The following is a 27,523-nucleotide window of genomic DNA, read 5'->3' as shown; positions in this document are numbered from 1 at the left end:
GGGCAGTAAAACCCCATATCTCAATGAATGTACTTTTGGTGGGTTTTAGGCTCCACTCTGTAACTTGTAATTACATTACAGCTTTGTATTCAGAAGTGATTTCAAATGAAAGAGGAAAAAAGACAGGGTTGTGTTGGTGCTGGAGTTAAGAAGCAATTAAGAACATGAGGGGCTGAGCACAGAGGCAGCAGGGACAAGGTCACTGGGCAATGGCATGGCCATTCCCTCACCGAGTCAGCTCGGGGCATGAAGGTTATCGCTAAACCCTCATTACACACAGCAAATCTGCCTGTGCTGCAGCACCTGCCATTGATACCAATCTTTCTCCCACTCCAGCTAATGGCATGATTTCTAAGGAGGCAGGATCAGATCCATGTTTTCCTGTTCAAGCAGCAACAGGATAATTAATTTTGTCTGTCTGGAAAGAATGTATATAAACTTAAAGCCACTAAATCCTCAAGCTTTTACAGTGAGGTACCAAATGAAGCCCACCTTTCCCTTTATTTACCCATACCTCACACATCACCAAGCCAAGCAGGCCAACTAAATTATTTATGGCAGACCAAAGAGCCCATTTCTGGAAGATGCAGAGCCTTTGAAGTAGAAAAGAAGATGCTTAGCTCTCTTGTAGAGTAGGAGCTTTCTGCAAAGATGCAAAGTCCTCATGTGATGCTAACTTTTCACGCTTTGAGCAACACACAAATGAGCAGGAAATCAGCTAATTAGGCGTGTTACTGTAATTGCTTATTTTATGAAGTGGAGAGGGAGGTGTTCAGCACTTCTATAAGATAATAATGTAGAGGCAAAATTGTACAGGGAAGCAAAAATAGCAATGGACTACCTACAGAAATTAATGTTATTTTTGAACAACAGGAAGAGCAACAATAGAAAAGTAACTCAGTACCTAGCATCAGGAAAAACAACAATGCCTCAATATATTCTGTAAATGTAAAACTGGATAACACTTGAGTATATGAGTGGAGAAGAAACTCCCCTCCTATGTCCAAGCAATGGTTGAACCTGTGTGAAGCACAATTCCAGCTTTGTTTTAGTCTACCACCACTTGATAGCTGAGATCCTCTGTGAGTTTGAGGCAGGCCTTGATGCAGAAAAATTACTTTCTCTGCGACCTTGTGCACCTAAACTGAAGCCCTGAACTCCCCACAGGGCCTGTGTCTGTGTGGAAGGACACAGAGAGCTGCCTTCTCACTTGCTCTTCTATTTTGAGCACAACAAAAAATGGGAGCAGTAAATCATCTATTTAGGCATATTTCTTTAGCTGCTTATTTTATGAAAACCCAACTGTAGAAAAAACTGACATTGTATTTCCTAGGAAATTAGCCTGTCAGAGAGAGATCAGATCTTATTTAGCAGCCAACTTTTGTGGTCTTGGTATTACTGTCATGGTAAGTAATTACTCATAATGTGAAATGCATTATATCAGTCTTTTAAAAGTAATTAAGCAGAGTTGCATAGCTTAATGATATGTGCATACGTCTCATCCTTGCAAGTTTTGCTTTAATAACATCTGCTAGTTTCTGGAGGAAGGCCAGTTTTAAAAAGTAAAGTCCTAACAATGGGAGCATCGTTAGCTTCCCAAAAGTTATAAACTCCATTCCAGCAGAGCGTTTGTGCGCACAAGTCCTGTAAGCATTTTCAAGTCTGTGAGTTGCCAGATCAGAAACTTCATGCTGAACTAGAATTTATGATAATGAAGAAACCTTAAAAATACAATTTATTTACAGTGAGTCAGTTTAAGAACCACAGCTCACCGTTGTGGCATACTTAGCTGTAGCAGCTGAAGGAGTCACCCCTGTCAGCTGTGTGCCCTTTCTCCCTGCTGATATTATCCTACATATAAAGAGGCATCAGAATCAGTACTGTGCCCTCTTCTCAACCAGTGCAGTTCAGACTGGTGTGACTTCAATAGCCATCAATTTTCACATTAGTACTCTGGTCTGTGAACTGCAGAAGCTCAAGAGCGAACAAAACACATCCTCCCCCATCTGCTAATGTTGTGATTAATTGCAACAGAAGGGTATGGTGGACATCTGTCACCTTGAATTGACATTTCTTTGGCTTAGGTCATTCTCTCTACCCATAGAGTGTTTAGCAACTCTTGGATGTCATAAGAATATCTATAGACTAGAGACAAAAATTAGCAGGGAAAACTTTTGCCTCCAAAATTCAAAAAGATGATAGATAACAGAATAGAAAAATCCTGGATGTCAGAACTTTTTTCCTTCTCCAAAGAAGTTATATTTTAAGAGCTGAGGCCAATAGCCCTCAACACATATCATTTTATTACATTCTTTGACAAAAATCGACAGCAGTAAAGAACACTTTGTTCCACAAACACTGCTTGTCCTTGCTCGCCTGCTGTCAGCACACTCTTCCTCTTTCCATATGGCACTTTTTCACTGCCTTCACCTTGCTTGTCTGTATTTCCTTTGGAACTGCCTCCTCTAGAACTTCCACGTGGATTGTTTGGGCATGGCCACTGAATACGATGGACATCAGGCTCAGGGTGTGCACCAGAATCTGGCATCAGTGAAATAACTTTACGTTCACTAACCCTGAGACAACCTCTCATTGCCCCCATGTTGTGAAAGGACAGGCAGCGAGACTCTCGACCCACAGCTGTCGGGCTCTGCAGGCTCCGTTTAGCTCACACCTTTGCTGTTTTGACAGTCAAGTATTTCTGCTTGAAGTTGGCTAAAATAAAAAAAAAAACAAACACCCTTTGCAGCCCACACATGGGTGTGCCAGGGACTATATGCAAGCACCTTCGGCTCCAGGAGCTTGTCCCCCATTCCTGCTGCTATGCTGGGGGGTGTCACAGCCTCACAGAGTGACTCTGGCCAGAATCTCACAGCATCACTGCTGAGACCTGAACCTGGGAACAGTTAAGAGCTGCCATGGCTCACATCACACCTCCACTCCCGAGGTGGGAGCACAGCAAAATGCAGAGTGGTGAGGCAGGAGAGAGAAGAATGCTGACGGAAAAGGGCTTGTGCGGCCCAGCACACTGCACGGGCAGGATGACAACTATTGTGAGACTTCTCAGTGGCTCATTTGGCATTATTCCCAGTGCTGTTCTTGAATTTAACACCTGCTTCTGGATATCTAATAGAAGAAGAAGGCAAAAACATGAGGCTGAAGGTAGGAAAAAGAGAGACAACAGCACCAGCTCAAGGGAGCACTAAATTCAGATCAATTTTCAAACTTCAGTATTTAAAAAAACCCCAACAAAACAACTAGAATTTTTCAAAATGAGGAATGCACTTCTTCCTCACGACAAGGAAATGGACATAATATATATTAAATTTTAATTTAATAATTTAAAACAAAAAATAATGAAAAACCTGACACCTCAAAATCTTTAAAATGAAGCAGTAAAAATATTTTGGCACGTTACCAATGACAGGTCATTGCCGTGACACAGAAGTGCTTTTAAAATAATAAGAAAATCACTGCTCAGATTTTCAGGCTGGTGTTGCTCAACCTGTCTCTTCTACTTTGTCCTCATAGTGTTGATGGGAATTTTGCTTTTCAATTCAGTGGAGAACAGGAGAACCTGAGTAGCCTGAAAAGGATTTAAGATTAGGAATTTGCCTTTTAGGAGGGATACATTTACAAATGAAACAAGATGTACGGGAATACTATTAAGATATCATGGCATAAAAGGCTCATGGTCCCAATGACAGAAATGGCAGGAGAACACAACCTTTAATTTTCCACCGAAGATTGCCTTGCTTTAGGGAGATGGTCTAACGCATGGCAGTATCCTTTAATCTTATGAACACAGGCTGGTTTTAAAGCAGTTTTCAGCTGATTGAGGAGTTATGTAATTGCACCAATTACATCCAATTACCTAATTAGAGTAAATAAGTAATAATATAATTAGATGCTGTAATTATGTAGTTATGACAGGTAGCACTAATGCTGACAAAACCCATTATGAAACTTGTTAGGAACTGTGGACAGGGCATGTGAGAACAGAACTTTTAGGGCTCTGTTTGCTCAAGTCCTTCATTCTTCCAATGGGCAAAATAATGAATTTAATTACTATGCCAATAGCCTTTAAATTAAATAATTAATTTAATTATTATGCCAATAGCCTTTTATTTTTACAAATGAATGGATATACAAATCATAGGCTAATTCATATTTCTGTTTTGCTGCAAAATATTCAGTAACTAATCATCTACATCTTTTGCCTCCAGCTATGTATTTACAAAGCTTAGGTGACATTTGAGCGTACAAATTGCACCTTTGAAATGATAAATCTAAAAATTTGGACATTAACCTTCACTGTTCCAGTTACCACATTAAACTGTCTCCTCTGACAAAAGGACATAAGGAACATTCAAAGATTGCTGTATTGATGTAATACAAGTTACGTGCATCTCTTTGGGTTTGTAGGGATGGTATTTCAGGTCAAATGGGTCGGATAAGTTTTTTTCTGCAGGGATGAAAATATAATAGGGGAATCATTCATGCTGGTTCTCAATGCAAATGCAAGGCATGTAGCCAGCTTTTCAGAGTTTCTGTCTTTTGGGATATTGTATAATACCTGTCTGACTTCATAAAAGAGGCCTGAATAACAAACAAATAATAAACCCTACTGCCCTGATTTAATATTCATTAATGTTTTAGCCAATAACTGTTACTAGATAGTGTGCAAGAAGAATGGGAATCACTGGAAGATCTGAAGTGCTTTATTCCCACCAACGTCTCCATAAAGTAACTGTCTGAAAAGCTAGAGATGTATAAACTGTGTGTTGTTTTATAATACATTTTATGCTTGATGCTTTTTTCTAAAAAAAAAAAAAAGAAAAGAAGAAATGCTACTTTGTTTTATGAAAGCTGGATAGCTACTGATTACTTCTGTCACTGCTCAGAGCAGTATGCTAAGCACTGAAGCAAATACAGAGCTGCTGGGAAAAATCAAAATCACAGGAAATGTTAAGAGTTTGCAGCTGATGGCCACAGTTCAGTGGAAGAAAGCAAAAGAAGTCTTCTGTCCCAAGGTCTTTGGAGGCCAGAGACAAGCAAGATAATGGGAATGCCTTGAAACAAGCTACCCCTGGGACAGAAACACAAATTAACTTGGAAACGTGCAAAAATATTGCCTTTGAATAAGGGGTGTGCACAACATCACCTACAAGTTTTATTCCCCCTCTTGAACTAGAAAACTGGGAAAGTGAAGTTAGATGCATTAATAATTCCCACCCCTTCTTGGCACCCAGGCTTTCAAATAATATTCCAAAGCAAGAAAACCATAGTATTCCCCAGTTGTGATATCAGCGAGCCTTCAGACCAGATGCTTCACTGTTTGCTGGACAAATGGTACATAAAAAATGACTGAGAGTCATAAATGACTGACAGTCATATTTTTGGGTCCTGATGGGTCTGGGAAGCAGAGAAAAGAGGCTATCATAAATTGTAGACATTTTCCCTGGTGCTTAGTTGGTACTGATAACCATTCCAATGTTACTTTTTGCAATACTTTGCAAGACAGCACAAGTAATAATTGGTTCCTAACTGCAGTTGTAGGGCTGGTGAAGATGATATTTGGAACTAAACCCTACTTTCTATTAAAGAAGTTACTGCAGCATACTCCAAAATTTTGACCTACATGTATTTAAGGATGGATCTGAGCCATGAAGATTGGATTTGGGTAGAAATTCTAAGTAATACGGCTGTGAAAACACAGAATTTAGGTTTGATCCATTAAAGCTACAGAAGCAGCCATAAAAGGCATACATAATCATAATAAAAACTAGTAGAGTTAAGAAAGATTTTCCAGGAGTATGATTCATGGAGTTTTTTCAGCCATATTCTGTATCACCTGAAATATAAATACTCATTCCACCTTGTCCCCTTCAAAGATGTCCCAAGACTGCCCTGTTCTTCCAACCACCCTATTTTTATAAATACTCATTGCATTCTCATACACCCCCAGTGGGCCCCATTCAGCAGTGAATCAGTTCCACTGGCAAGCTCCAGCTGCCGTGTGAAAGGTCAATTTGAAATCTGCCTCTCCTGTGCCAGATCCTAACCAGAACTTGGTCACCCCTCTCAGCATCACAAAAACAGTCACCTGACTTTCAGACCGTCACAAAGTCTGAATCAGCTTATCACTCTTCCTTCAGGACAAGACCCATACCTCAGGCTTAATTTCTGCATGGAATGTAGTACATCTCACATGCTTGTAATGTAATTTTATTACTATCATGCTGTGTTTGAAACATACCAAACGCGTACACTGCATCAGCTCATATGGCTGACAGCGGCAAAACCACCCCTGAGTGTTTTCGAGTCTTCTTTTGGTCCTAAACTAAACTGTGTCTCTAAATCTCTTCTTCCAGTTGAATATACTTCCAGAATATTCCACTCTTCCAGTCAGATTATTTTCTTTAATTTCTTAATATTCCTTGTACCATGTGGTATACAGCAATCTCTCTGGCTTCAAGAGAAACAGTCCTTTGTTCACTTAAGCAATTCCAATTGCTTCTGCCACACAGCACTAGTATTTCTGCAGCACATCTCCCCTAGATTTTGTACTGGGGATTTTAAACTACACAAAGATACGATTACTAATTCCACTAATTCCACCAGCCACTTGTAGTTTGTTTAGACATTTGTTTCTTTTTCCCCACTCCTTCATTCTGGCTTCCATTCCACATAAGCTTTACACTTCTAGGTCCGTAGGTACCTCTGCCATCAACTAGAATAACCACTAACTTTATATACTCATGGGAAAAGCAAGCCTTTCTGCAGAGATTTAATAATCCCAAAATCTGGGTTACATCTAACCACTTAAACCACCAGCATTCTGCCACAGAGGAACAGGGTATTTGAGACATCAGTTCAGTGCTTGAGGTCACATGTGTTTCAGTGCTTTTGTGTTAATATTTTAGATATTCAAAGATGAGTTCCCACCATTAATGAAAATGTAAAATACATTAGTGAATTACATAAAAAAAGTCAAACCACTGCTGCCACAGGATGAATACACTTACTATGAATATTAATGCATCCCTTGGAATTAAACATTAATATTTAACGTACGTACTCGCAAAGTTTAAAATCATACAAACATTGCAGGGAGAGGAAGAAGAATAGAGAAGGAATAGACAAAGAAGACAAGCCCTAGAGTCTGGAGATGTTATTGATTCCATGAATTAAAGTGCATTTCTGAGATAAGCTAAAATATTTTCATGTGTAAGAGGACAACTTGCCACTATGAATAATATCTTGTAATGGAACAGAAGATACAAGTATTTGTCTTAGTTTTTTCTGTCTTGCCCATCATATTGCAAAAGAAGATCCAATACTGCCTAACAGTATAAATGCCCTGGGCTGGGCAATGAGATTGACAGTTCAAAATTTCCATAGACACAGGCTGTTTCTCTGTGCCTGAGCACTGAATTCCCATCACCTGCCACACCACCTTACCATATAGTGGTAACAGAACTTATAAAAGCTCCATTTCATTACAGCAGCCAAGTATGCACTCCTGTCTAAACATGAGCTGTTGTGAGTTCTTCAAGGTAAGCTCTGCGTAAGCCTGCACAGTGGCTGGGAGCTGTCTCTAACTTTAGCCAGCTCCCAATTAGGCATCTTGTCTAATCATTTAGGCTCTCAATGGAGAGAGAAAGATGATGCCAGGGTGAGTCACCCCAGCTATCCTAGACACCTGTCTTAAGGCAGGATAAATAACTCAGCTTTCTGCACTGACAAGGCAGGGAGATGGGATGGATTTAAACCCAGGTGCCTGACTTGAAGACAGATGAAGTTAAAGGAGAAGAATCTTCCCTTTGGCTAAACCGGGGTATAAAAGGGCACCCAGCATCTCACTAGTTAGGTTGGGTAGTATGTATAATCAAAGGCCCAATGAGGGATAACACAGCAGATACTCTCAAGAAATGTGGCTCCAGAAATGCATAAAACAGCAAAGCCTTACGTGCATTTAGTTACACCCTCCTCTGGGATTCAGACATATTTCAGCTCTGCAACCATAGGCCCTGACCAGTGCAATACCTGCCAGAAAGTCCATGGGAAGAAAATGTTGCACCAGAATATCCCAGCAGGTAGGAAGAATTTCTCAAAAATAAAGCCTCCAAGCCAGACAGCCTTGATAATCCATCCCTCTCTCTCACCAGAACAAACCCTCTTTAGTAGGAGCTGGATATGAAATGTAATTGAACATCTCTCTGTCCCAGTGTCATCAAATTTTTCTCTCTGAATCAAAGTCATACTCTCACTGCTTCACAAAGCAGTTTCTGTAGCTCTTCAAATCCCTGCAGCAGCTCTTCCTGGTCTTTTCAATAGCTTGTTCAGAGCAGTCATAGGAGAAAAGCACTATACCTCAACACTGACCCTGTGCTTCACTGTTCAGCAGGTGATGTTATTTTTCTGGACAGCAACCCAGAGATACTGGACAAAGCTGGAGCAGCAGCAGATGTTATGATGCATGCACTTCTGCCCCTGGTTTGGCTAATGAGGCAGCAGAACCCACAGAGCATGAGAGCAGTAACGCCAAACCAGAGACTGTGACCTGTGCCTTCGTATTTTTCATTATGTTTAAGAATGGGCTTTGTTGCAGACTGACATGTGAAAACATCTTTAAAAATACAGATCGATGCCTAATGTTGTTCAGAGAGAGAGATATTCTCTGCTCTAGCTGCAAGGAGCATCTCTCAGTTGCATAAAACATGTGCCAAAATTGACTTACCACAATCATTTGTGCCACATAGCTCTCTGGGCCAGTGTATTCCGTTGGATCTTTAACTTTGACAAGAACTATGAAGTACAAATAATGCCACATGTTGTGTTCTGACTTTATATGCTCCTCAAATGAAACAGTCTTGTTATCAAATTTGTCTCTCTCCAGACCTGCAAAAAGACATGAACATAATGCAGAAAAATAAACTTCAACATAAAAATACCCAAATCTGTTAAATATGTTAGAGAAAGGAACCTAACTTAATTTAAAGGATCATACATTTGAAGGATCTTAATTTAAAAGCTATAATCACATACAGTAACTGCCAGGCAAGAAATACCAGGCCAGAAGGCATTCCTGACAGAATTCTTTCAGCACAGTGTTTATTCTCTTTTGTGATATTTTCTTAATATCAATAAAAATATAATAAATATGCTACTGTTTTACAATGCCTTCTATGCTGAGGTCTATAAAATGCTTTACAAGTGTTGGCTCTGATTCTTTCTAAATGTATACTGGTAAGCACACAGTGTGCAATCTAGGTCCTGATCTTGCAAAGATTTATGCACACATTTAGCATCAAGCATGTGAATAGTCCCACTTAAGCTGCAGTGGGATTGTTTGTGTGCTTAAACCTAGGAGAGCAGGTGAGTCTGTGCAGCTTTGTAGTCACACAGTCTTTTCAGAGCTGTAGTCACAAGAAATTTTTACTTTTTTCCTGTAACAGGTCAAATCTCTGAAGAAGAATACCACAATGGGGAAGGACAGGATTCACAAATGTTTGCCTGTGTTACAGCTTTCCTCCCTGGATCTCTTGTGGAGCCTTCCACAGACACTAAAGCCATTGTGCTCTGCACAATGTTCATCCCTGTCAGTACAACCATGGAAACAACACTCAGCCTACAAAAAAGGAGGTATTTCTAAAGTCCCCTAGGGGAGCAAAGGTCTGCCCCTCTTTGTTAGTGCACCTCAAAATCAGTGCGAGATATCTGTGGGTTTTGTGGGGATGAGTTTTATTTAATTCTTTTGTTCCCTCTTTCACATCACCTTCTGAATCAGGTGGATTTTGCTGTTATTACCCTTCTGGAATGCACTGTGCTGTGAAATAGCAAGCTGTACTTTCACCTGCATCATGCTTTTGTGAAATAAAGTCAACAGCTGCACCATCTCCATTAGCGGTGGTGATGTGAGTGTGAGACACGGCTCTTCTTCAGATCCTGGGTGGAGACTGTGAAGTTACTTCTTATCATAGCTAGCTTTTGACTCCTAAACTAAATCTTTTTCTTACTGAGAGGTAATAAATTGGAACCAAATTTGGAACCAAATTTTGACATTTTTCAGACTTTCCTTGTAGAAGATAACCACCTCTTAGGCTGACACTTTATTTATTGAGGAATAGTTTGTTTTACTCCTTTCCCCATCAAATGTCTCAATAGCTCAGTAACACCTACCACAGATGAAGCAGGTTGTTTTTAGTATTTCCTCCTTTTTCTGTTTTTCACTCCTGAGATCAGCAAATGTATCAATGATGACTCCAAAGATTAGGTTTAGAACAATAATTATGACAATAAAGTAAAACAGAAGATCATAAACAACTCGTGCAGCAAACAAGGGCTCCTGAAACAATAATAAGGTTGCAATAAGATATAAAAATAGCACACCTCTAAAATATTAAACAACATTTTCACATTAGCTCAAGCAAAGCTATGCATCTTTCTTTTCCTAGGACAAATTCTGCTAGCCTTACTCACAGAAATAGAGAGGGACTACCTACATGACTAAGCAAAGAAGCTTTGGCTTCATGTACTCTTATTGCTCTGGGACTCCTGTTTTCCTTTACATTGTTTCACACAGCATGAAGAAGAGACTAGCTTTTGTACTGGAAGCAGTGTAGATGAATTAGTGTAGTGCTTGATTGAAGATAATTACCTTGTCAGTACAGAAACAGGGATATGCAGTTTCTAGTACCCACTGAAAGCAATGATAGCTCTTCTTAATACTGCCTCGTGGCATACAGGGATGTGCATTCACGTTATGTCTTTGTCATATACTCCAGACCAATGCCAAGTTTTCACACTGAACAACTGGAAACCAGGGGAGCATGATGCCAAGGCCAGGCTACTACACACTGTGCCCAAGCAGGACATGTTAATGGGTTTAGCACTGTGCTAATACAGTGTCATGGCTGTAAGCTGGCTCAGAGCAGGCGGACCAAGCAAGTGTCTTCCGGGAACACAATATGCACATGCACACACACATACATACACATGTGCATGCACACACACATGAAGTGCTCATATTCCCTGTTTCATCCCACTCTTGTTTTTACATCATAGCTACTTTCCTTCTTGCAAAGGCTGGACTGGTCTCCCATTGACACCTCTAAAAATAGCAAAGTTGTTCTATGGCAAACAAGAGACAACACCCAGTGTAAGGAGGAGGAACATAAAACCCAAGTCCTTTTCTTCACCATGATACTGACTTGGAAGTCACTGATTTTCTCAGTTTCCCACATATTCATTGAGATAATAGTATTACCCTTTGTGAAGTGCTTTAATGTAGTTAGTGTTAAAAAACTGCTGTGTGGCAAGGGTCATTTCTGAAGTCTGTAAGTGTTTACAGAGTTCATGGGGATGGACTATGGTTCCTGTAGAATCTCTCAGTCTATAAGATAGGACCTAGATTCCTACTAGCAGCACAAGCTCTTCCATCCAGATCTGCATTGGTCTCTGGACTCTTGGAAGCCCAGCTGAGATCCTACTTGTGAATTTAATCCTTGTGTTATGGTGTGGCTCACCAAGCAAAGTGCTGCTAGATCGCCTTTATTTATGATGTTCTTTTAAAACTTAAATAAAAATGCATAAAACTACCCAAATATTAAGAGCAGTCCTTACATGAATTGAAATTTGGAGGAAACTCCTGGAGTGATATATGAAATATTAAAACATGATATATGAAATTCTGTTCTGACTTCAATACTAGTTGAGTACAAGTGAACAACAGGACCTATTCTAGGGCAGATGCCATGCTGAATTTAAGCTAAAATACATCTTACATACTACAGTGGAGAGTCTTGCCATATACTCATCAATCAATCCCTTTCAGAAGTTTGCATTTATAATTCCTAGTGTAACAGAAGAGTGATCCAATCCACCAATACTTCTTAGCAGTGCTTGGAAGGTTATAATACACTCCAGTTTTCCAGAACAGGTAAACTACTACCTAGAGCTCCTTTCTTCAAGCATCATCATCACATAGCTCAATACCTCTTGCCATTAAAAATTCCATCTGGGATGTAAAAATTACATGGATAAAACAACTGTGTGACATTAGAGCAGACTAGATACAAATAACCATCTATAACCTCTAAAAATTGACTTTGGCATTCATGAGATGCACAGGGAGTAATGCATTTCCTCAGACAAAACACTTACATCCTTGGAAGGCTTTCTGAGCACATCTCCCACACCACCACCATTTCGCAGGCCTTGGTTTAATACGGTCACAATGCACATGAGCAGGGTGTCACAGGTTCTTTCTATTCCATCTTCCTCTTCACCTGCAAACAGGAGAGCAGCAGTTTTAGGAACAAAAGCATCAAAGATCACTCATCAAAGCCACAATTCTGTATTAGAGAAAGCAACTGCAATACACATCTGCCTTTCATATTCTTCAGCTAGAATTTCACTGATCATCCCTATCCATTTGCACATCGCTACTGGACATACTTAGGCACATCAGGCATACTTAGCCCGAAGAGAGACAAAGAAAATCCCAAGCAGTTCTCTCATCAGTAACTCTGTTAATGGCCCAGAGCTGCCATCTCTATTCACAGGAGTACCCCTTTTCCTCAAGTACTCCCACTGGTTTCAGTATGACTGCTTTGTCAGTGGGCCTCCTAAGTGCACATCTGACAAATAGAGGAGAAGCAATATAAACACAGAATTAGAAGCATATTTGTAAAAGAATTGTCTTCCTGTGAAATCATTCCTCTACCTACTCATGTATAAGCCAAGTCATGTTAGCATTTCAAATCATTAAGGAGGGGCTGTCTTTTATGTGAGTAAATCTGTCCATGATCTTTCCACTAGCACACATGCCCAAGAGCAGGTCTGATATACATTAAATGAAAGACTCTCCCTGACCTCATCTTGAAAACTTGGATTCTATTATTATCTCTGCTGCAGAGCTGCTGCATGGTTTTGGCCAAGCCACAGAGGGTACTATTGTGCAGGAAATATTTGAATGTGCAGAGGAGCTGGGCTGGAACACCAGTCCTCAGGAAGAATTTCTCCCACCATGCACTCATCCCCATGCTGTGGCTGCATCAACAGCCTCCTTTTGAAGAGCCCTGCTTGAGTTGTTCCCTGTGTTCTGCTGGCCTGCACTGAAGGGGTCAGGACTGTGACTGATGTTCCTCTTACCTTCCTTTCTCTTTAGGGATACGTTTGCTTAAGCAGCGAAGGCAGTGATTCTCACTTGGAGTGCCTAATACACTTATTGTAACATAGTTTAATAAATAACAACATCCTGCTGCAATAGTTAACTAAACCAGCATATTTAACAGTCCCGAAACACCACACTGGGGTACTAAGATAGACTTTGATAAACTGATTTGACTGAAGGCACTCACATTACAGACAAGCAATTTGGATTTTAAACATGGGTTCCCATATTGTGGTGTATGCATCATGACTGATATTTGCAGAACAGAGCTGGTATCTGCTGCTTTTGCCATCACTGCTTTTGCTACACAAGTAAATTAAATTAGAAAGAACTCCTGATTTAGGGAACTTTGAGCAAAAAGAAAAGCAAAACCATACATCAGGATAGACTTCCCTGTTAAACTATATGCTCATTACAGACATACCACGAATAACTCCAGATTTAAAAAATGACTATTTTAATATTGAAACTGAAATGATTGAAACAATAAACCTTTTTTTTTTTCTGTCACATCTGGAAATTTTTTATATGGTGGTTTTAGTCATACCAACGAATCTCCTTTGCTTTTGTATCCTGACTTTATTTCCTCCTTCCAAACATTACTCTGTCATTTTTTCTGGAGCTAATATCTGTGCTTGAGAAGATGACCAGCCACAAGATAAATTAAAAGCTCTTAAAAAATCCACAGCTTCTATTTCATTTAGGTAATTACAGAAAAAGATTTTTACTGTTCACGAGTGTGCTGGGTTTGTGTGTGTGGTGTGGTGGGGTTGGTAATGGGGGAGGGGGCTACAGAGGTGGCCCCTGTGAGAAGATTCTTGAAGCTCTCCAGGCTCCAAGACAGACCCGCCTCTGGCCAAGGCCAGAGACCAATTAGTGATGGTGGCCATGCCTCTGTGATAACATATTTAAGAAGGGGAATCTGGGAGGAGAAGGAGTTGCGAGGCAAGCACCTCTGCAAACTCCAAGATCAGTGGAAGAAAGGAGTGTGGAGGGGAGGCGTGCCAGAGCAGAGACCTTCCCTGTATCCCATGGTGAGAGGGCAGGCTCTGCCCCTGCAGCCCGTGGAGGACCCTATGCTGGAGCAGGAGCCTGTGCCTGAACAAGGCTGGGACTCTTAAGGGAAGCCCACGCTGGGGCAATTCACTGGGAGCATTGCAGTGTGTGGGAGGGACCCATGCTGGGATTGTTCATGAAGAGCTGCAGCAAGTGGGAAGGACTCATGTCAGAGGACGTTCATGGAGGACTGTCTCCCATGAGAGGGACCCCATGCTGGAGCAGGGGAAGAGTGAGAGGAGTTGTCCCCCTGAGGAGGAGCAGCAGAAACAATGGGTGATGGACTGACTGCAACCCCATCCCCTGCCCCCTGTGCTGCTGCAGGGGAAGAGGTAGTAAAATCAGGAGCAAAGCTAAGCCTGGGAAGAAGATGTTTTTAAGATGTGGTTGTATTTCTCACTGTCCTACTCTGTTTGACTGGAAAATCAACAGTGGCGGTGTTCAAATTAAATTGATGTTCTTTTTCTTCCCCAATCAAGTCTGTCTTTTGCCTGTGACCATAATGGGTAACTCATCCCTACCTGTCCTTGTCTCTATCCCTGAGCCTTTTGTTTTATTTTCTCCTCCCCATTCCTTAGGGAGAAAGAGTGAGCAAGTGGCTTCATGGTGCTTAGTTGCCCTCCGGGCTTAAACCATTACAACAAGATCAGTGTCAGGTGCTGAAAACAGAAGGTCAGAATTTTGGTGAATGGTGAGGATAAACCAGGGCTGAGAACTGGAAGCTGCAACACAAGAGAGAATTACCTACTAGAAACCCTAACTCACAATGCTTCATGTCCACTGAGATGCAAATTTGGAGCAAGCCCATGCTTCAGAGAGATGCAAGATACCACTCATCAGCTGACCGGCACATCTTGCAACACAGAAAATCAGCATCCCATGTTGCACCCAGAAGAGCAAGTTCAGATTGCAAGATCTTTGACAGACAGCAGACAGCCCAAAGTGCAGTAATGTAGGCTGTGGGGACCATACAGACATCCACATGTCTACTCTACTTCCACTCCCAGATGTGGAATAACAAGGGCTACCCTCCATCTGGGAGCCAGGTAACCATATGGGCACATGTTCTGCCTCAGCTGGTTTGCTCTGATGCTCAGCAGTGCTCATAACCCTGTTGACACAGACTATGCACATACTACCACAAGGAGTGGATCTGTAGAGCAAATTGTTGCTAAGGACCTAATATCGACACTAACAGGTTCAGGAGGTTTAACTTGCAACCAGCTTCTGTGTGGTGAGTGGCCTCTTAGCGGCTAGACAGCATTAGGTAGGCTGCCTTCTGTTTAATACAAAGGTAATGCAGATTAGCACTAAGACCACCTCACAATGTTAATCAGAAGGCAGTAAGTAGGACAACAGGAAGATTCACTTCAGAAATCCTCATCTGATGTCCCACAGCTACCTGGCTTCTGGGCCTGATGTCCACCATAAGCACAGGCAGTGGAGACACACAAGTGGATCTAGCTGAACTTGCACAGAGCAGTACCTGGGGTGGATTGAGTCTTTGAAAATGTCTCTTTTTACAGATATATGTACACCTTTCTAGCACAGGTCTTTATGGGCTACAGAGCACAAAGAGCCATGTACTGTAAGATGTGAGATTCCTTGAAGTGATTAAGCACTTTCCCAGGCAAACACTTAAGTGATATGGATATGTCTTTGGTGTGAAGAGTGGGAGACTCCAAGGGAGATCAGACAAAGTATTTTTATGCTGACGGCTGAGTGCAGCAGTAAGGAAGCAAGCTATAGACAGGGGAGTCTTTCTGAGCAGAGCAGACTGGCTCCCAGTTAACTCCCTCACCAGCATGAGCAATGACTGAGCGTATGCTCAACCAGTAAAACTCAAGAAAGAAGCAGAGTCTCATCAGAACAAACTGATGAGCAGTTAACTAACCTGAACAGCAATGTATTTATGTCTCCACTCTGGACTGAAGATGCCACTGAGAACATTTTGTTTCCTGCAGACAGCTGTGGACTTCTTAATGCTGCTACAACATAAAACTCACCAAATCTCAGGCCTTTGCTGATGTTTTGATCACGTTTTTGCCAGAAGGGAGATCTGTCCCAGGAAAAGACAGAAGGCAGAGCACTACTTCTTGACAGGTGATTCACCGGCTAAGATGAGCAAAACTGTTCTTGCTCAATGTTGTTTTTTTTAATGTTACTGGATACATAAAACTTCTCTACGATTAAGTGACAGTGCACTTAGATGTCTTGTATAGCCCCCTTTCATTATTGTTGAATTTTAAAGAAACAGTATCCAGACAATAAGAAATGTGAGATTTCTGTAATTTAAAGAGCTTGGCAAAAGCACACTACATCTCTTTTGAGTGATTGATTGCTCTTTGAATGCAGCAGCTTTGCCAACAGCTCTTTGACTGTTTTCTCTATCTAGTCAGACAGATTCCCATGTTGTTTATGAGGCCTATTTACACACCAGATGGGAAGAAAAAACATGCTTTTATAGCCCTCTCCCCAAAGCCCTTGATCCTAAAAACTCAAAAATTAGTGGTGGAAGAATAAAGCTTATGAAACAGCATTATACTGGCACACAGGATAGGATGGGTTCACTTATGTCCTCAGTTTCGGCTCCCAGCAAACACAGGCAACTGTTGCAATAAATATTTTAAGCCTGTAGACCATCCACTGTGCAAACAGTCACACTGCAAAGGCCACAACACACTAAAATAAACTTAACATTTGCAGTGAAAGACCAAACACCACAACTAGACTGTACCACAGGAAGAGTGTAGGAGAGATAGAGTAGCACCACCATCAAATGTCCCTGTCTTAGCAGTGCATTTGGTCAACAAAACTCTTGAGTGACCCTGTAGTCTCAAACTACAGAATATAGCAAGCACTGTGCCAGATCAATCTAGGAAAAATTCTTTCCTGTCCCAATATCTGGTAACTGCCCCAACAGGACACACTGGTGTGAGGGGTTTGTGTGTATGGCGGGGTTTTTGGCAGTGAGGGCGAGGGGTGGGGTGTGGTGGGGGTGAGCTACAGTGGTAGCCCCTGTGAGAAGCTTCTTGAAGCTCCCCTGGCTCCAGGTTGGACCTGCCTCTGGCCAATGCCAAGCCAATTAAGCGATGGTGGCTGCACCTCTGTGATAATGTATTTAAGAAGGGGAACTGAGAGGAGGAGTGGGAGTTGTGAGGAGTTGCAAGTAGGACACTAATGCAAACATGAGTGTCAGTGTAAGAAAGGAGAAAGAGAAGGGGGGAGGTGTGCCGGAGCAGAGACCCCCCCACCACAACCCCTAAGGGCAGGGCCGGCCCCACTGCTACCCGTGGAGGTCACTGGTGGAGCAAATGCCGACCTGCAGCCCATGGAGGACCCCATGCTGGAGCAGGGGGCTGTGCCCAAAGAAGGCTGGGACTCTGTGGGAAGAAGCCCTTGCTGTTGCAATTCGGCACTGGGAGGACTGCAACATGTGGGACCCACACCAGAGCAGTTGAGGAAGAGCTATGGGCCATGGGAAAGACTCACATTGGAGAAAGTTCATAGAGGACTGTGTGCTGTGAGAGGGACTCCATGCTGGAGCAGGGGAAGAGCATGAGGAGAAAGGAATGGCAGGACTGACCACAACCCCCATCCCCTTCCCCCCATGCTGTTGGGTGGGAGGAGGTGGAGAAATTGGGAGCCAAGCTGAGCCCAGGAAGAAGGAGAGGTGTTTTTAAGATGTGGTAATGCTTCTCACTGTCGTAATCTGTCTGTTTAGTGTTGTTGTTGTTAGTGTTTGAATTAAATTAATGTTCTTTTTCTTCTACAATGGAGACTATAATGGGTGACTCATCCCTCTCTGTGCTTATCTCAGGCCTTTTGCTGTATTTTGTCCCTCCAAGTTCTGAGGGGTAAGGAGTGAGGAGTGGCTGTGTGGTGCTCAGTTGCCTTCTGCGCTCAAATCATGACAACTGGTCAGACCTTTTATTTTAAATGAGCATATTTAAAGTTGACAGAGTCCTTCTGACATACAGATCAGATTCATAATGCAGGTATCAAAGTAAAACCACATGGACTGATCTGCTGAACCAGAGCGATTAAGCTCTTCACTTGCCACAAGCATGAAGCAAGACAACTATTTTGAGAAAGGTTTGCAACAGTCTGCTTATTTCCTTCCATTTGCCACAAGCTAAGAATGCACAGATGGACTGCTGACTCTGTTTATCTGAACCACAGTAACTTGTTAAGAGTGTACAGTGTCTTGATCCTGGATCTGGGCTCTTAGGTGTTCCAGCTACACTGCAACCTTGGCCTAGATGCATGTAAAAAGTATACACAAAAGCTTACTGATATATGCTATACCATTAAAATAAACCTATGTGGCCTTAAATCGATCTAATAGTGGCTCAGTGCGTGCAGGTGAGGATGCAGATAAGCCACAAGCTTTTTCTGTCAGCAAAGCCAGTTGGAAAGAAGCAAGCTGTACATTGAAGCATAATGATTCAGACAGGTCTTTAAGTAACAAAATTAATGTCAGTGCAATTGGAAATCAGGTGTGGGAAGCACTCGTATTAAAGGCAAGTTGCCAGCTAAGCTCCAAGCCTTGCAGAAGATGAGCACTTCCAACTTAAAACAATGATCATCAGTTCTAAAAGTAGCAAAGGTCTCCCCAATAATAACACAGAAATCCCTCAGTTCTAATTGATCATCAGTCTGGAGGAACTTTTTTGTACTAACCGCGGTTAGTAATTGGGATGCTTGTGGAACAGTTCTCTTTTGCACAGGCTCCCATCATTGATGTGAGTGTTGTAGTGGGGACTTCACCAATACCTGAAAAAGCAGGACATTGACAAAAAAACAGATACTACATTGATACTAAGTTTTAAATCATTATTTTCTAGAAGCAAATGACTAAATTGAAAAGTTGAGAAGAAAAAGCAGAAAAAATTATACCACAAATTCCTCCTTCCTCAAACAGTCTGTCTCAAGAGCTCAAAGCAATCACAAGGAACAAAACCAGTGTTATATTTACATATATAACATATATCACAGCTATTCCCACTTCTTCTCCTGAAATTAATGAATCTACAACAAATGCTGCTACTTCTGTTTAGAATAAAATATATTCAAAGAAAGAAACAACTGTCAGATAAGAAAATAATGTCAGTTTTAAAACATTAGATAAATTATTCACAAAAGCTGACAAGAAGGACACCAAGATGATGTTCAGTTATCCTGAATATAGAATATTTAAGAGTTTTCAAGGATTATAACACAGTTTGGTACTCATTTGTAAATATGTATGGGTTTGTGTAAAACACTAATTTAACATTCCCAAAATGGGTAAATGTGTGTATCAGCTTGGTTTTATCAAAACAATTCTATCTTGTGCATCTTCCAACAATTTTCTGTATTTCAAATCAGAGATACAAAAAGTTTAAGGAGAAAAAAATGAAGGCAAAATCATACAACAAAAGTAACAGTCTAAGACAATCTGTGTAACAGAGAACCTTTGCTCTGACTTTCTTTTTGTGCTACTTTATGAAGAAAAAAAATCTAAACCACTTTTTTTGGGATGCATAATGTTCCATTAGTATACTGTCAGCATATTTTCTTTATGAGTTTTTGATCAGGAATGGCAATGTATAAAGCCAGCAAGAATATACCCACACCACAAAAATCTGCCAGGAACCCAACAGAAAAAACATACATACACAGGAACTACTGCACTGGACCAGACCAGTGCTGCATGTAGCCTCACATCTGTTCTTCTACAATGGTCACAATTACCTTTCAAATTGAAACTTCACATCGTAAGTGCTGTCCCAAAAATGAATGGTAAGTCAAATATAAACCAGTTTAGCTCTTTTAAGATGTTAAGTGTCAATAAAGCAAGGTGTGTTAAAGATATCTGTCAGGTTCCTTTTTTTTCATAGGGGATTAAACATGAATACACCATGCACAGGGGTCTTGAATGAGCTTTGCCTTGTTTGTGTGCTTTAGATCTTGAAATAACAGATTTATGTAAAGGCTGGCAAACACTGAGTGCACACAGTCCAGGGTGGATACAACTAGTTGTTCTGTGCTTGTGTACAGGTCTGAAGAGCTCAGCATTTGGGAAAATCATGCCTGTAGGAATTTAATCAGAGCTATTCTCTCTCAGATATTTCTATGCAGTGTTACTTCTCTGTCCATGCTCCCAGCAGGCTGGCTGGCAGGATATACAAAGATCTCAATAGACCAGACCTGTCCTTTTAGTAGCAAAGCAAGTTTGTAACTGTTCATGTTGGTAAAATCTCTCATTTCAGAAAGCTGAAATCCTGGCCTTTTAAAAACTATTTAAAAACATCCCAATGATTTTACTGAATCCAGGATTATCAACTAATGGTGATGTTTGTGAAATATACACTGAATTTAAAAGATGCTCCAAGGAAACCTCTTACCAGTAGAAGTGTGGATTTGGTAATAAATTTCTGCTTGATGAAGTTAAAAAAGTGATCAAATAAATACATCTATCGACCATGCTTCATATAGTACAGAAAATACTATGAGCTGCTTTCAAAGTGGGATGAGAACCAACAGAATCAATCCAATTTGAGTTGCTCTTTCCAAGTACTTGGGAAATACCGGCTTTTTTTTTTTTTTTTAATTAGCATGCTTTCAAAAAGAAAACATCATAAATAAAATGTGAGTGTTAGATCTCAGTATTTCAACAGATAAGCCTAGTCTAAAACAGCCTGATACACATTACATTTCACCCAGAGACTTAACTGAGTTATAAGGTACATGGAATTAGTTCTGCTCTCACAAATACAAATGAAATTTAATTTCCTTAGATGAAAGTTAGGTTAGGTAGACAGAAAAGCTGTATGTCAGAAGCAAATTTTAATATAAAAAACAATACCTGCAACAGGGGTTCTAATTTTCAACCTGTCAACCTCCATGATAAAGTCATCTTTCAAGAAGAGGAATCCAATGATAGAGAAGAGATAAACTAGGATGAGTGCTAGCACTGCAGTGAGGATAATGGAACGACCATTCCGGGTAACACTTTTTATCACATTTAGCAATGTCTCTTCTCTGTACACCAGATCAAACAGCTGGGAAAAGCATAGAGTAGAGGGAAAATGAATACAAATGAGGCAATATATAGATGCTACATAGGAAAACAATCTGAACTACTGACACATGCATCTAGCCATGTTCTAAATTCTCAGCTTCATAAACACACAATTCACACTGATTTCAGTGGGAGCTGGGCATGCTTATAGGAGGAGAAAATCTAGCACAGAACTTTAAATTTTAAGATAGCAAATCCAAAGTCACAAAGTATTTATGAGCCTCATCCAGAGGTGGGTAACAGTTCCCAAGATCCATTGTTTCCCCATGTTTAAAATCAGGCTAGATTAAAATCAAAAAACAGTGTCTTCATACTATGGATCTGTACCTACAAATTAATTTTTAATGTTATCTCCCATCTGATAAACGTGCATGAGCTGCCACCAAAAAATACCCTCATGCATGTAAGTAATTACATGTCAGCAAACTGTTTCTTTGAGCCACTCACATGTACAAGGATTGGGGCCATCTCTTTTTAGGACAAAGTTAAAATTCATTGCACTGTTTGTATAAAACTAGAAACTTCTATTCTTCACCGTGCACTATATGCTTTCCTGGTATTTAACTTCAAAGAAAAGTACACATTAAGATAATATTGCTTTATATGTTAAAGGCCCAAAATAGCAATAAAATGTGGTAAGAGCTTTTCAAGAAACTATAGCTTTTTTTCTCTTACAATTCTTTTGATGTTTTATAGTGCTTTGGACCTTATCTATAATGTATGTATTTCCACTTCAAAACACTCAGATTACAGATATAAAGTGGCACACTATGATTTATCAAAATGGTCCACATAAGAAGGTATTAGCCACAATTCACAAGATCTGAAATCCACAAGATCTGAAAGGATTAATAATAAAGGAAGAAAGAGGGAAGATGGTTATCATTCATTCCATACAAGACAAAGCTTAAAATGAGGAACAAATATTAGAGTTTAGAACATATCCATGACAAAGTGAACACCTGGAAGGAACTTGGGAATGTGGACAATTATAACATCCATGAATTATGGATATTGGTCAACAGCAGTCACTGAAAAAAGTAAGTACATAAAATGCTTCTTAAACTACTTGGCACTTTGCAAAGTATTTTAAGGTAGAGATCACCTTACTCATTGAAGGAATAACAGATAATTTGCAGTACATTTTTCAAGCAGAAGAGTTACATCCATTTGTAAAGGGTTCTGCAGCTACACCTACAAAATCTTGGGTCCTCTGTCCAAACTTCGTAGCTGACTTTAATGTCAAGATCTGGAAAACTTGACTTCAACAGGACCTCTATCAGAGTAAGGACTGAACCCCTGAAAATTTTAGTGTGTTTAACACACCTCTGTGAAATGCTGGGAGTTCACCACTGTTCAGGAAGCTGAGAAAAATATGACGACAAAATATGAACCCATGCAAATGACCACAATTTAGTCAGTGTCCCTATAAGTTTCACACATTGCAGTATAAAACAAAAGGACTAGAAAACAAGAACAGTGAAACACCTTTTACTGCTATTCAGCGTGAAGGGAACAGTTAGCTGAGTTTAGCATAATTTTGTATGATTCATTTTCATTGCACCGGTATCATACTATGAAAAGGCATTCCATATAGGTAATGGCAACAAAACAAAATTAAGTGGGACACATTTAGTGATGAATCTGAGGCCATCTCCATTTCCCAAGTAAATATTTTTTGATTTATTTTATTAGGGCTGCAAGATGAACTGAAGAATGAGATCCTCTAGTATGGGTATGATGCACACACCCATGGAAAACCCTTGTCCAAAAGAGATTATGACTGACATGATACAGGAACAATGGACATAGAATATATGTATGCTGCAGAAGGGTGGGAGAAAGGTGTGAGCTGTATAATGACTGAAAAGAAAGGGGGAAACAGATAAAATAAGTCCTAACAGAAATAACTTCTAATGAAAACAGCAACTCCTAAGGGGCAGCAATGCAACGACATGCTCAAAATACACATGATTTGGTTTGATTGTCAGGAAGAAATTGAAGACAGCTGCATGGGTAATGGTATTTTCTATTTTTGCAAAGTTTTCCCCTCCACAGAAGCACATACTTACCAGGAAACTATAGAAGAATTCGTGCACGCAGAGGCCCAGCATGCAGACCAGGACATATGCTACGTGATAGAGAAAAGCCATGTCCATGATGACCGCTCTGTATCCACGGGTGAAAGTTCCACGGTTCCCAACAAAGCTCACCAGAAACACTATTTTGTTACAAAGCTGAGGGGTGGGGGGGTCTCGCTGAGAGAATTTTTAGTTTTGAAAACTTTTTTCCTCTCAGAAATATATTTAAGCTCACAGAAACATCTCAGGAATTTGAGTCAGTATTGCTGAGCCTATTGGTAGAGAAAATTATTCTTTTAACATGAGAAACTGCAAATTTGATTGCCCATATTCAGCAATATTTCTTTAAATTTCATATTGGTTTTATTTTTAAAATATTTGCATATGCACAATACCAAATCGGCTTTTTCCTTAGCTTCCCACTTCGCTGATACTGCTGTTTCACAATGAGTGGAAATAATTTATTTTTTTTTAGCTTAGACAGTGAACCAGAAAAAGTAGTTCTTTGCACATCTCTTAACAAGGGTTTTCTTAAATAGGAGACTCTTAATATCTCCACTTCTGAAAGGGAAATTCTGCTTGCTTTTTTAGTACTTACATTAGCCGCACCAAGAAGTATCAAGGTAGGACCAAGCCCTATAGTATATATAGACCTGAGAATAACAGACACCAAAAAGGGTCGAATACCAACAGGTTTAGAGATGAAAAACAGCATTGCTGTGCAAAATGCCACTGCTATCCAAAGGAGGACTGAAAACAACGGAGAGAGCGTGCCTGTAGAGGAGAAAGCGAGATTTGAGAAAGGCATCTTTGGAGACTTTATTTTTCACCAAGAAACAGATCTGAAAGATCAATTCCTTTGCCAATACAGTTAACAAAAAGTGTGATTCATGCATCACAACCGCTGACCACAGCTTGCCCTAACTGCAGCAAGAGCTATTATTATCATAGTATTGTTGATTTTTGCACAGGTAATAATAAGAGCAGCTAATGAAATTTCCATTAAAATCCAATGAGTGCTCAGAGATGAAACAGTTTACCGTTCTCTTGGAGCAAGCCACTAATCAGCTCCCTTCTGCAAGGAACATTAGGGCTCCTCTGGTCTAATTCTATGATTGCTCAGCTACAGAAATAGCCAGTCCTTGGGGCAGTGCACCAAGTGGCACCATGCTGCAGTGTCACGTTTTGATCCCCAACAGCACCAAAGCACCCCAGTTTTATAAAAGCAGCTTTCTTCTGAACAGCTGCAGGTGTTGAGGGGGAGCCTCTGCCTCTGCACGGGAGCAAGGCACTTGTCACAGCAGAAGGCAGCCACAGAGACTTGAGCAGGAACAGTCAGCATCTGTATTGCCAAGAGCAGCTGAATGCCTTGCTCCTGGGGAGACAGTGGGTCTCAGGTCTTGCTAAGCTCCTGTGGGCATGTGAGCCATTGCCTTCAGAATCAGTCTCTTCGCCACTCTGCAAGACGCTGGCTCCAGGCTCTTGCTGAGTTTTGAGCAACGCCCCTATCTTCCATCTTTCCTCTGCTTAAAGCCCTGGAAACACACCATGCTGCTGTGATATAAAAAGCACATTCAGATCTCAGGGCACTGTCACACTTGTACACTGACTTCCATTGTTATCAGATGAACTGAGAGGTCAGTGATGGGGGAGAAGGGAATAGAAAATTTAACCAGCCTCACAACAGAAATCATGCTATCTCTCTGGCAACAGATACACAGCTGAGCAGCATAAGTGGGATTAGAAAACAATGAGATGAGGCCCTAGCCTCAACATTCACATGCCATCCCAACTTTTCCAAAGTCTGTTTATATCCTTGGCAGGAGGTTCAAGGTCAGCTCTGTCAGTTTCTTTGCCAACAAAGTTTGGAAACTTTTAATGGAACCTAAAAAACAACTTTCAAGTGGATCTGAAATGTGAGGCCAAAGCACTCAGTGTTTCTATAACAAACCGTTTTTCTTTCTTCCCTACTGCAGGTCAAACAATTTCATGTCACAGAACCCATACCGATAATGTATGCAGATGTGCATGCTGGAGGCAAGGAGTTCTCATTTGGAGCACAATTTCACTTTCATATGATGTAAGAACCACAGAAATCTACTGAAAGGCAGCAGTCTCGGGATGATTAGATCAGCCCAGGCACCTGTCATCTGAGTATGGAGGGATTTACACAAGATAAAGGGGAAAAGTGGGAGACAAACTCCATTTGTGAGATCAGGTTTTGGAGGAGGGGGAGGTTGGAAGTAAGAAGGATGCCTCATGACCTGCTAATCCCATTTGGCCACACCTATTGTTTATTGCTCAGAAATTGCTTTTGGTTTTACAAGCAATAGGAACTGGAATCCTGAAATGTGCTATCACTAAAATCACTGGATTACTGGGGCCACTTAAAATAATATTATATAAATCTTCTGTTCAAAGTAAGTATTAATACCTACTGACTGCAGACCAGAGGATTTCTGTGAGTATAGATCAGCTAAAATTTAGTAGCTTAAAAGATTTATTTTAAACTTTTTATTTCTCCTCTCAGCGTGCATGGGCTCTAATGTGTGTGCACTCAGAGAGACTTCAGTTTACAAGCAGGAAAGCACTAATTATGAATACTTCCTTTTTACAAGGCACAGTCCTGCAAACTTTGCTTCACAAGGCTGTGGAGATTCCTGTGCCGTGACCTGCAGAGACGACCCTGTAGGGTGAAAGGGCCACATAGTCTCCATGCCAATACATTTTAATCTGCTGCCTTTCTGTTTAGTCAGATACATGTGTTTGTGAAAAGCACATGTATCTACTAGAAGCTGGACTGCTTCCACCAGCCCAGTTCACATGCCATCAGACAGAGGTGACTTTCAGTCACATTACTGACTGGACTGGACATGAATCAAAGACCCAGAGGTGAATGACTCTACTCCTATTACCAGTATTCTGAACTATTTAGTCTCCTTTATACCAATTAAGCTTGTTTTGGATTCAAAGAGGCCTCCTGCTAGTTTGCTGCATTTATCTAATGAAATTTACTATTTGCTGTATTTCCTGTGACATGTGATAAAGCAGAGGTTTTAAGCATATTTTTATATAATGCATTTATCCTTTGCAACAGTTACGTCCTTTTGCAACAGTTACGTCCTTTTATCCCAATAAACAAAATAGTCAAAAGTCAACAAGCTAGTTTTCTAATAATTCTATTCCATGTTTTTAAGACTGCAAGTCTTCAATTTGGTCAGTTTTAAGGAGTCTCTGTTCCTCTGCTGCCAGAAATCCTTCTTCAGCTCAGAAGCTGTATTTGAATATGTGCAGTAGTACACTGCAATATGGCAATATTAAAAAAACAACAACAAACAAACAAACCCCAACTCATATAGATAATCTTCAGATTAACAGCTATGTTCTGTCCATTTTACTTCATGTTGCACAGGCCATGTGACACACTGAAGATCAGCTACGACATTTCAGACAACATCTGGTACCTACTTAGAAGATGCTAAGTGGCTTCTGCAGATATGAGCATACCTGAAGATGCATTTTTATGTAACTTCTACCTTAGAATTGAAAGCACCTAAAATTAAAGGGAAAAATAAAACCAAACTCCACTTGCCTTCATCTCCATCATCTCCAAATGGGTAGAACAAAGCAACTGCTAAATTGATGAATACAGCAAGGTTGAAGGAAATGCTGCCCCAGAGAGAGATGTGTCTGGAGAACCAAAAGAGGGGTGGATTATCTATAAAGGGGAGAAGAGCAGCAATCAGTGAAATGAAAGCAGGCAGAAACTCAAACAGTAGTGGTCTCAAGGGAATTAAAAAATTCAGATTAATAAAGAAAATATGCAATGTTTAAAATTAATAAATCAGACAAATATTAAACATCGGTTTGGCATAAAACATAGTTTCAAACACAGCTTTTAACCCAAAGATCCCAATACAGTTTATTAGATATGAGAGTTTTGCCTCCACTAAGATTTTAGGACTGGACCTTTTGCAGAAGAGTCTTTCCACCTGACTCTTAAACTGTAGTCTCTGTGCATGGAGACACAAAATCAAGCAAACAGGTAAGATTTTAGTACTCTGCATTCCAGTCAACCAGAAGATCCAGAATGGATCATGCAGATGACCCACTTGAACTAAGTGCACTGATGACATTATT

At 40.5% G+C, this 27,523-nt stretch overlaps 1 protein-coding gene across 1 annotated transcript in view; it reads right to left on the bottom strand.

Moving 5' to 3' along the window:
- The window catches only part of ITPR2 (inositol 1,4,5-trisphosphate receptor type 2), a 283,088-nt gene that overhangs the window by 14,117 nt on the left and 241,448 nt on the right, over positions 1–27,523 (bottom strand). The window contains exons 49-56 of the mRNA XM_026864631.1: positions 26,976–27,101; positions 23,982–24,157; positions 23,375–23,539; positions 21,087–21,282; positions 18,920–19,012; positions 12,169–12,293; positions 10,186–10,351; positions 8,744–8,904 (exon numbers count right to left, since the gene is read on the bottom strand). Coding sequence (XP_026720432.1) covers positions 8,744–8,904; positions 10,186–10,351; positions 12,169–12,293; positions 18,920–19,012; positions 21,087–21,282; positions 23,375–23,539; positions 23,982–24,157; positions 26,976–27,101 — 1,208 coding nt within the window. The remainder of the gene's footprint in view (positions 1–8,743; positions 8,905–10,185; positions 10,352–12,168; positions 12,294–18,919; positions 19,013–21,086; positions 21,283–23,374; positions 23,540–23,981; positions 24,158–26,975; positions 27,102–27,523) is intronic.

The sequence above is a fragment of the Athene cunicularia genome, assembly GCF_003259725.1.
Source record: "Athene cunicularia isolate RWA chromosome 1 unlocalized genomic scaffold, athCun1 chr1_part2, whole genome shotgun sequence".
NCBI lineage: Eukaryota > Metazoa > Chordata > Aves > Strigiformes > Strigidae > Athene > Athene cunicularia.
This window is presented reverse-complemented; position numbering and strand designations above follow the sequence as displayed.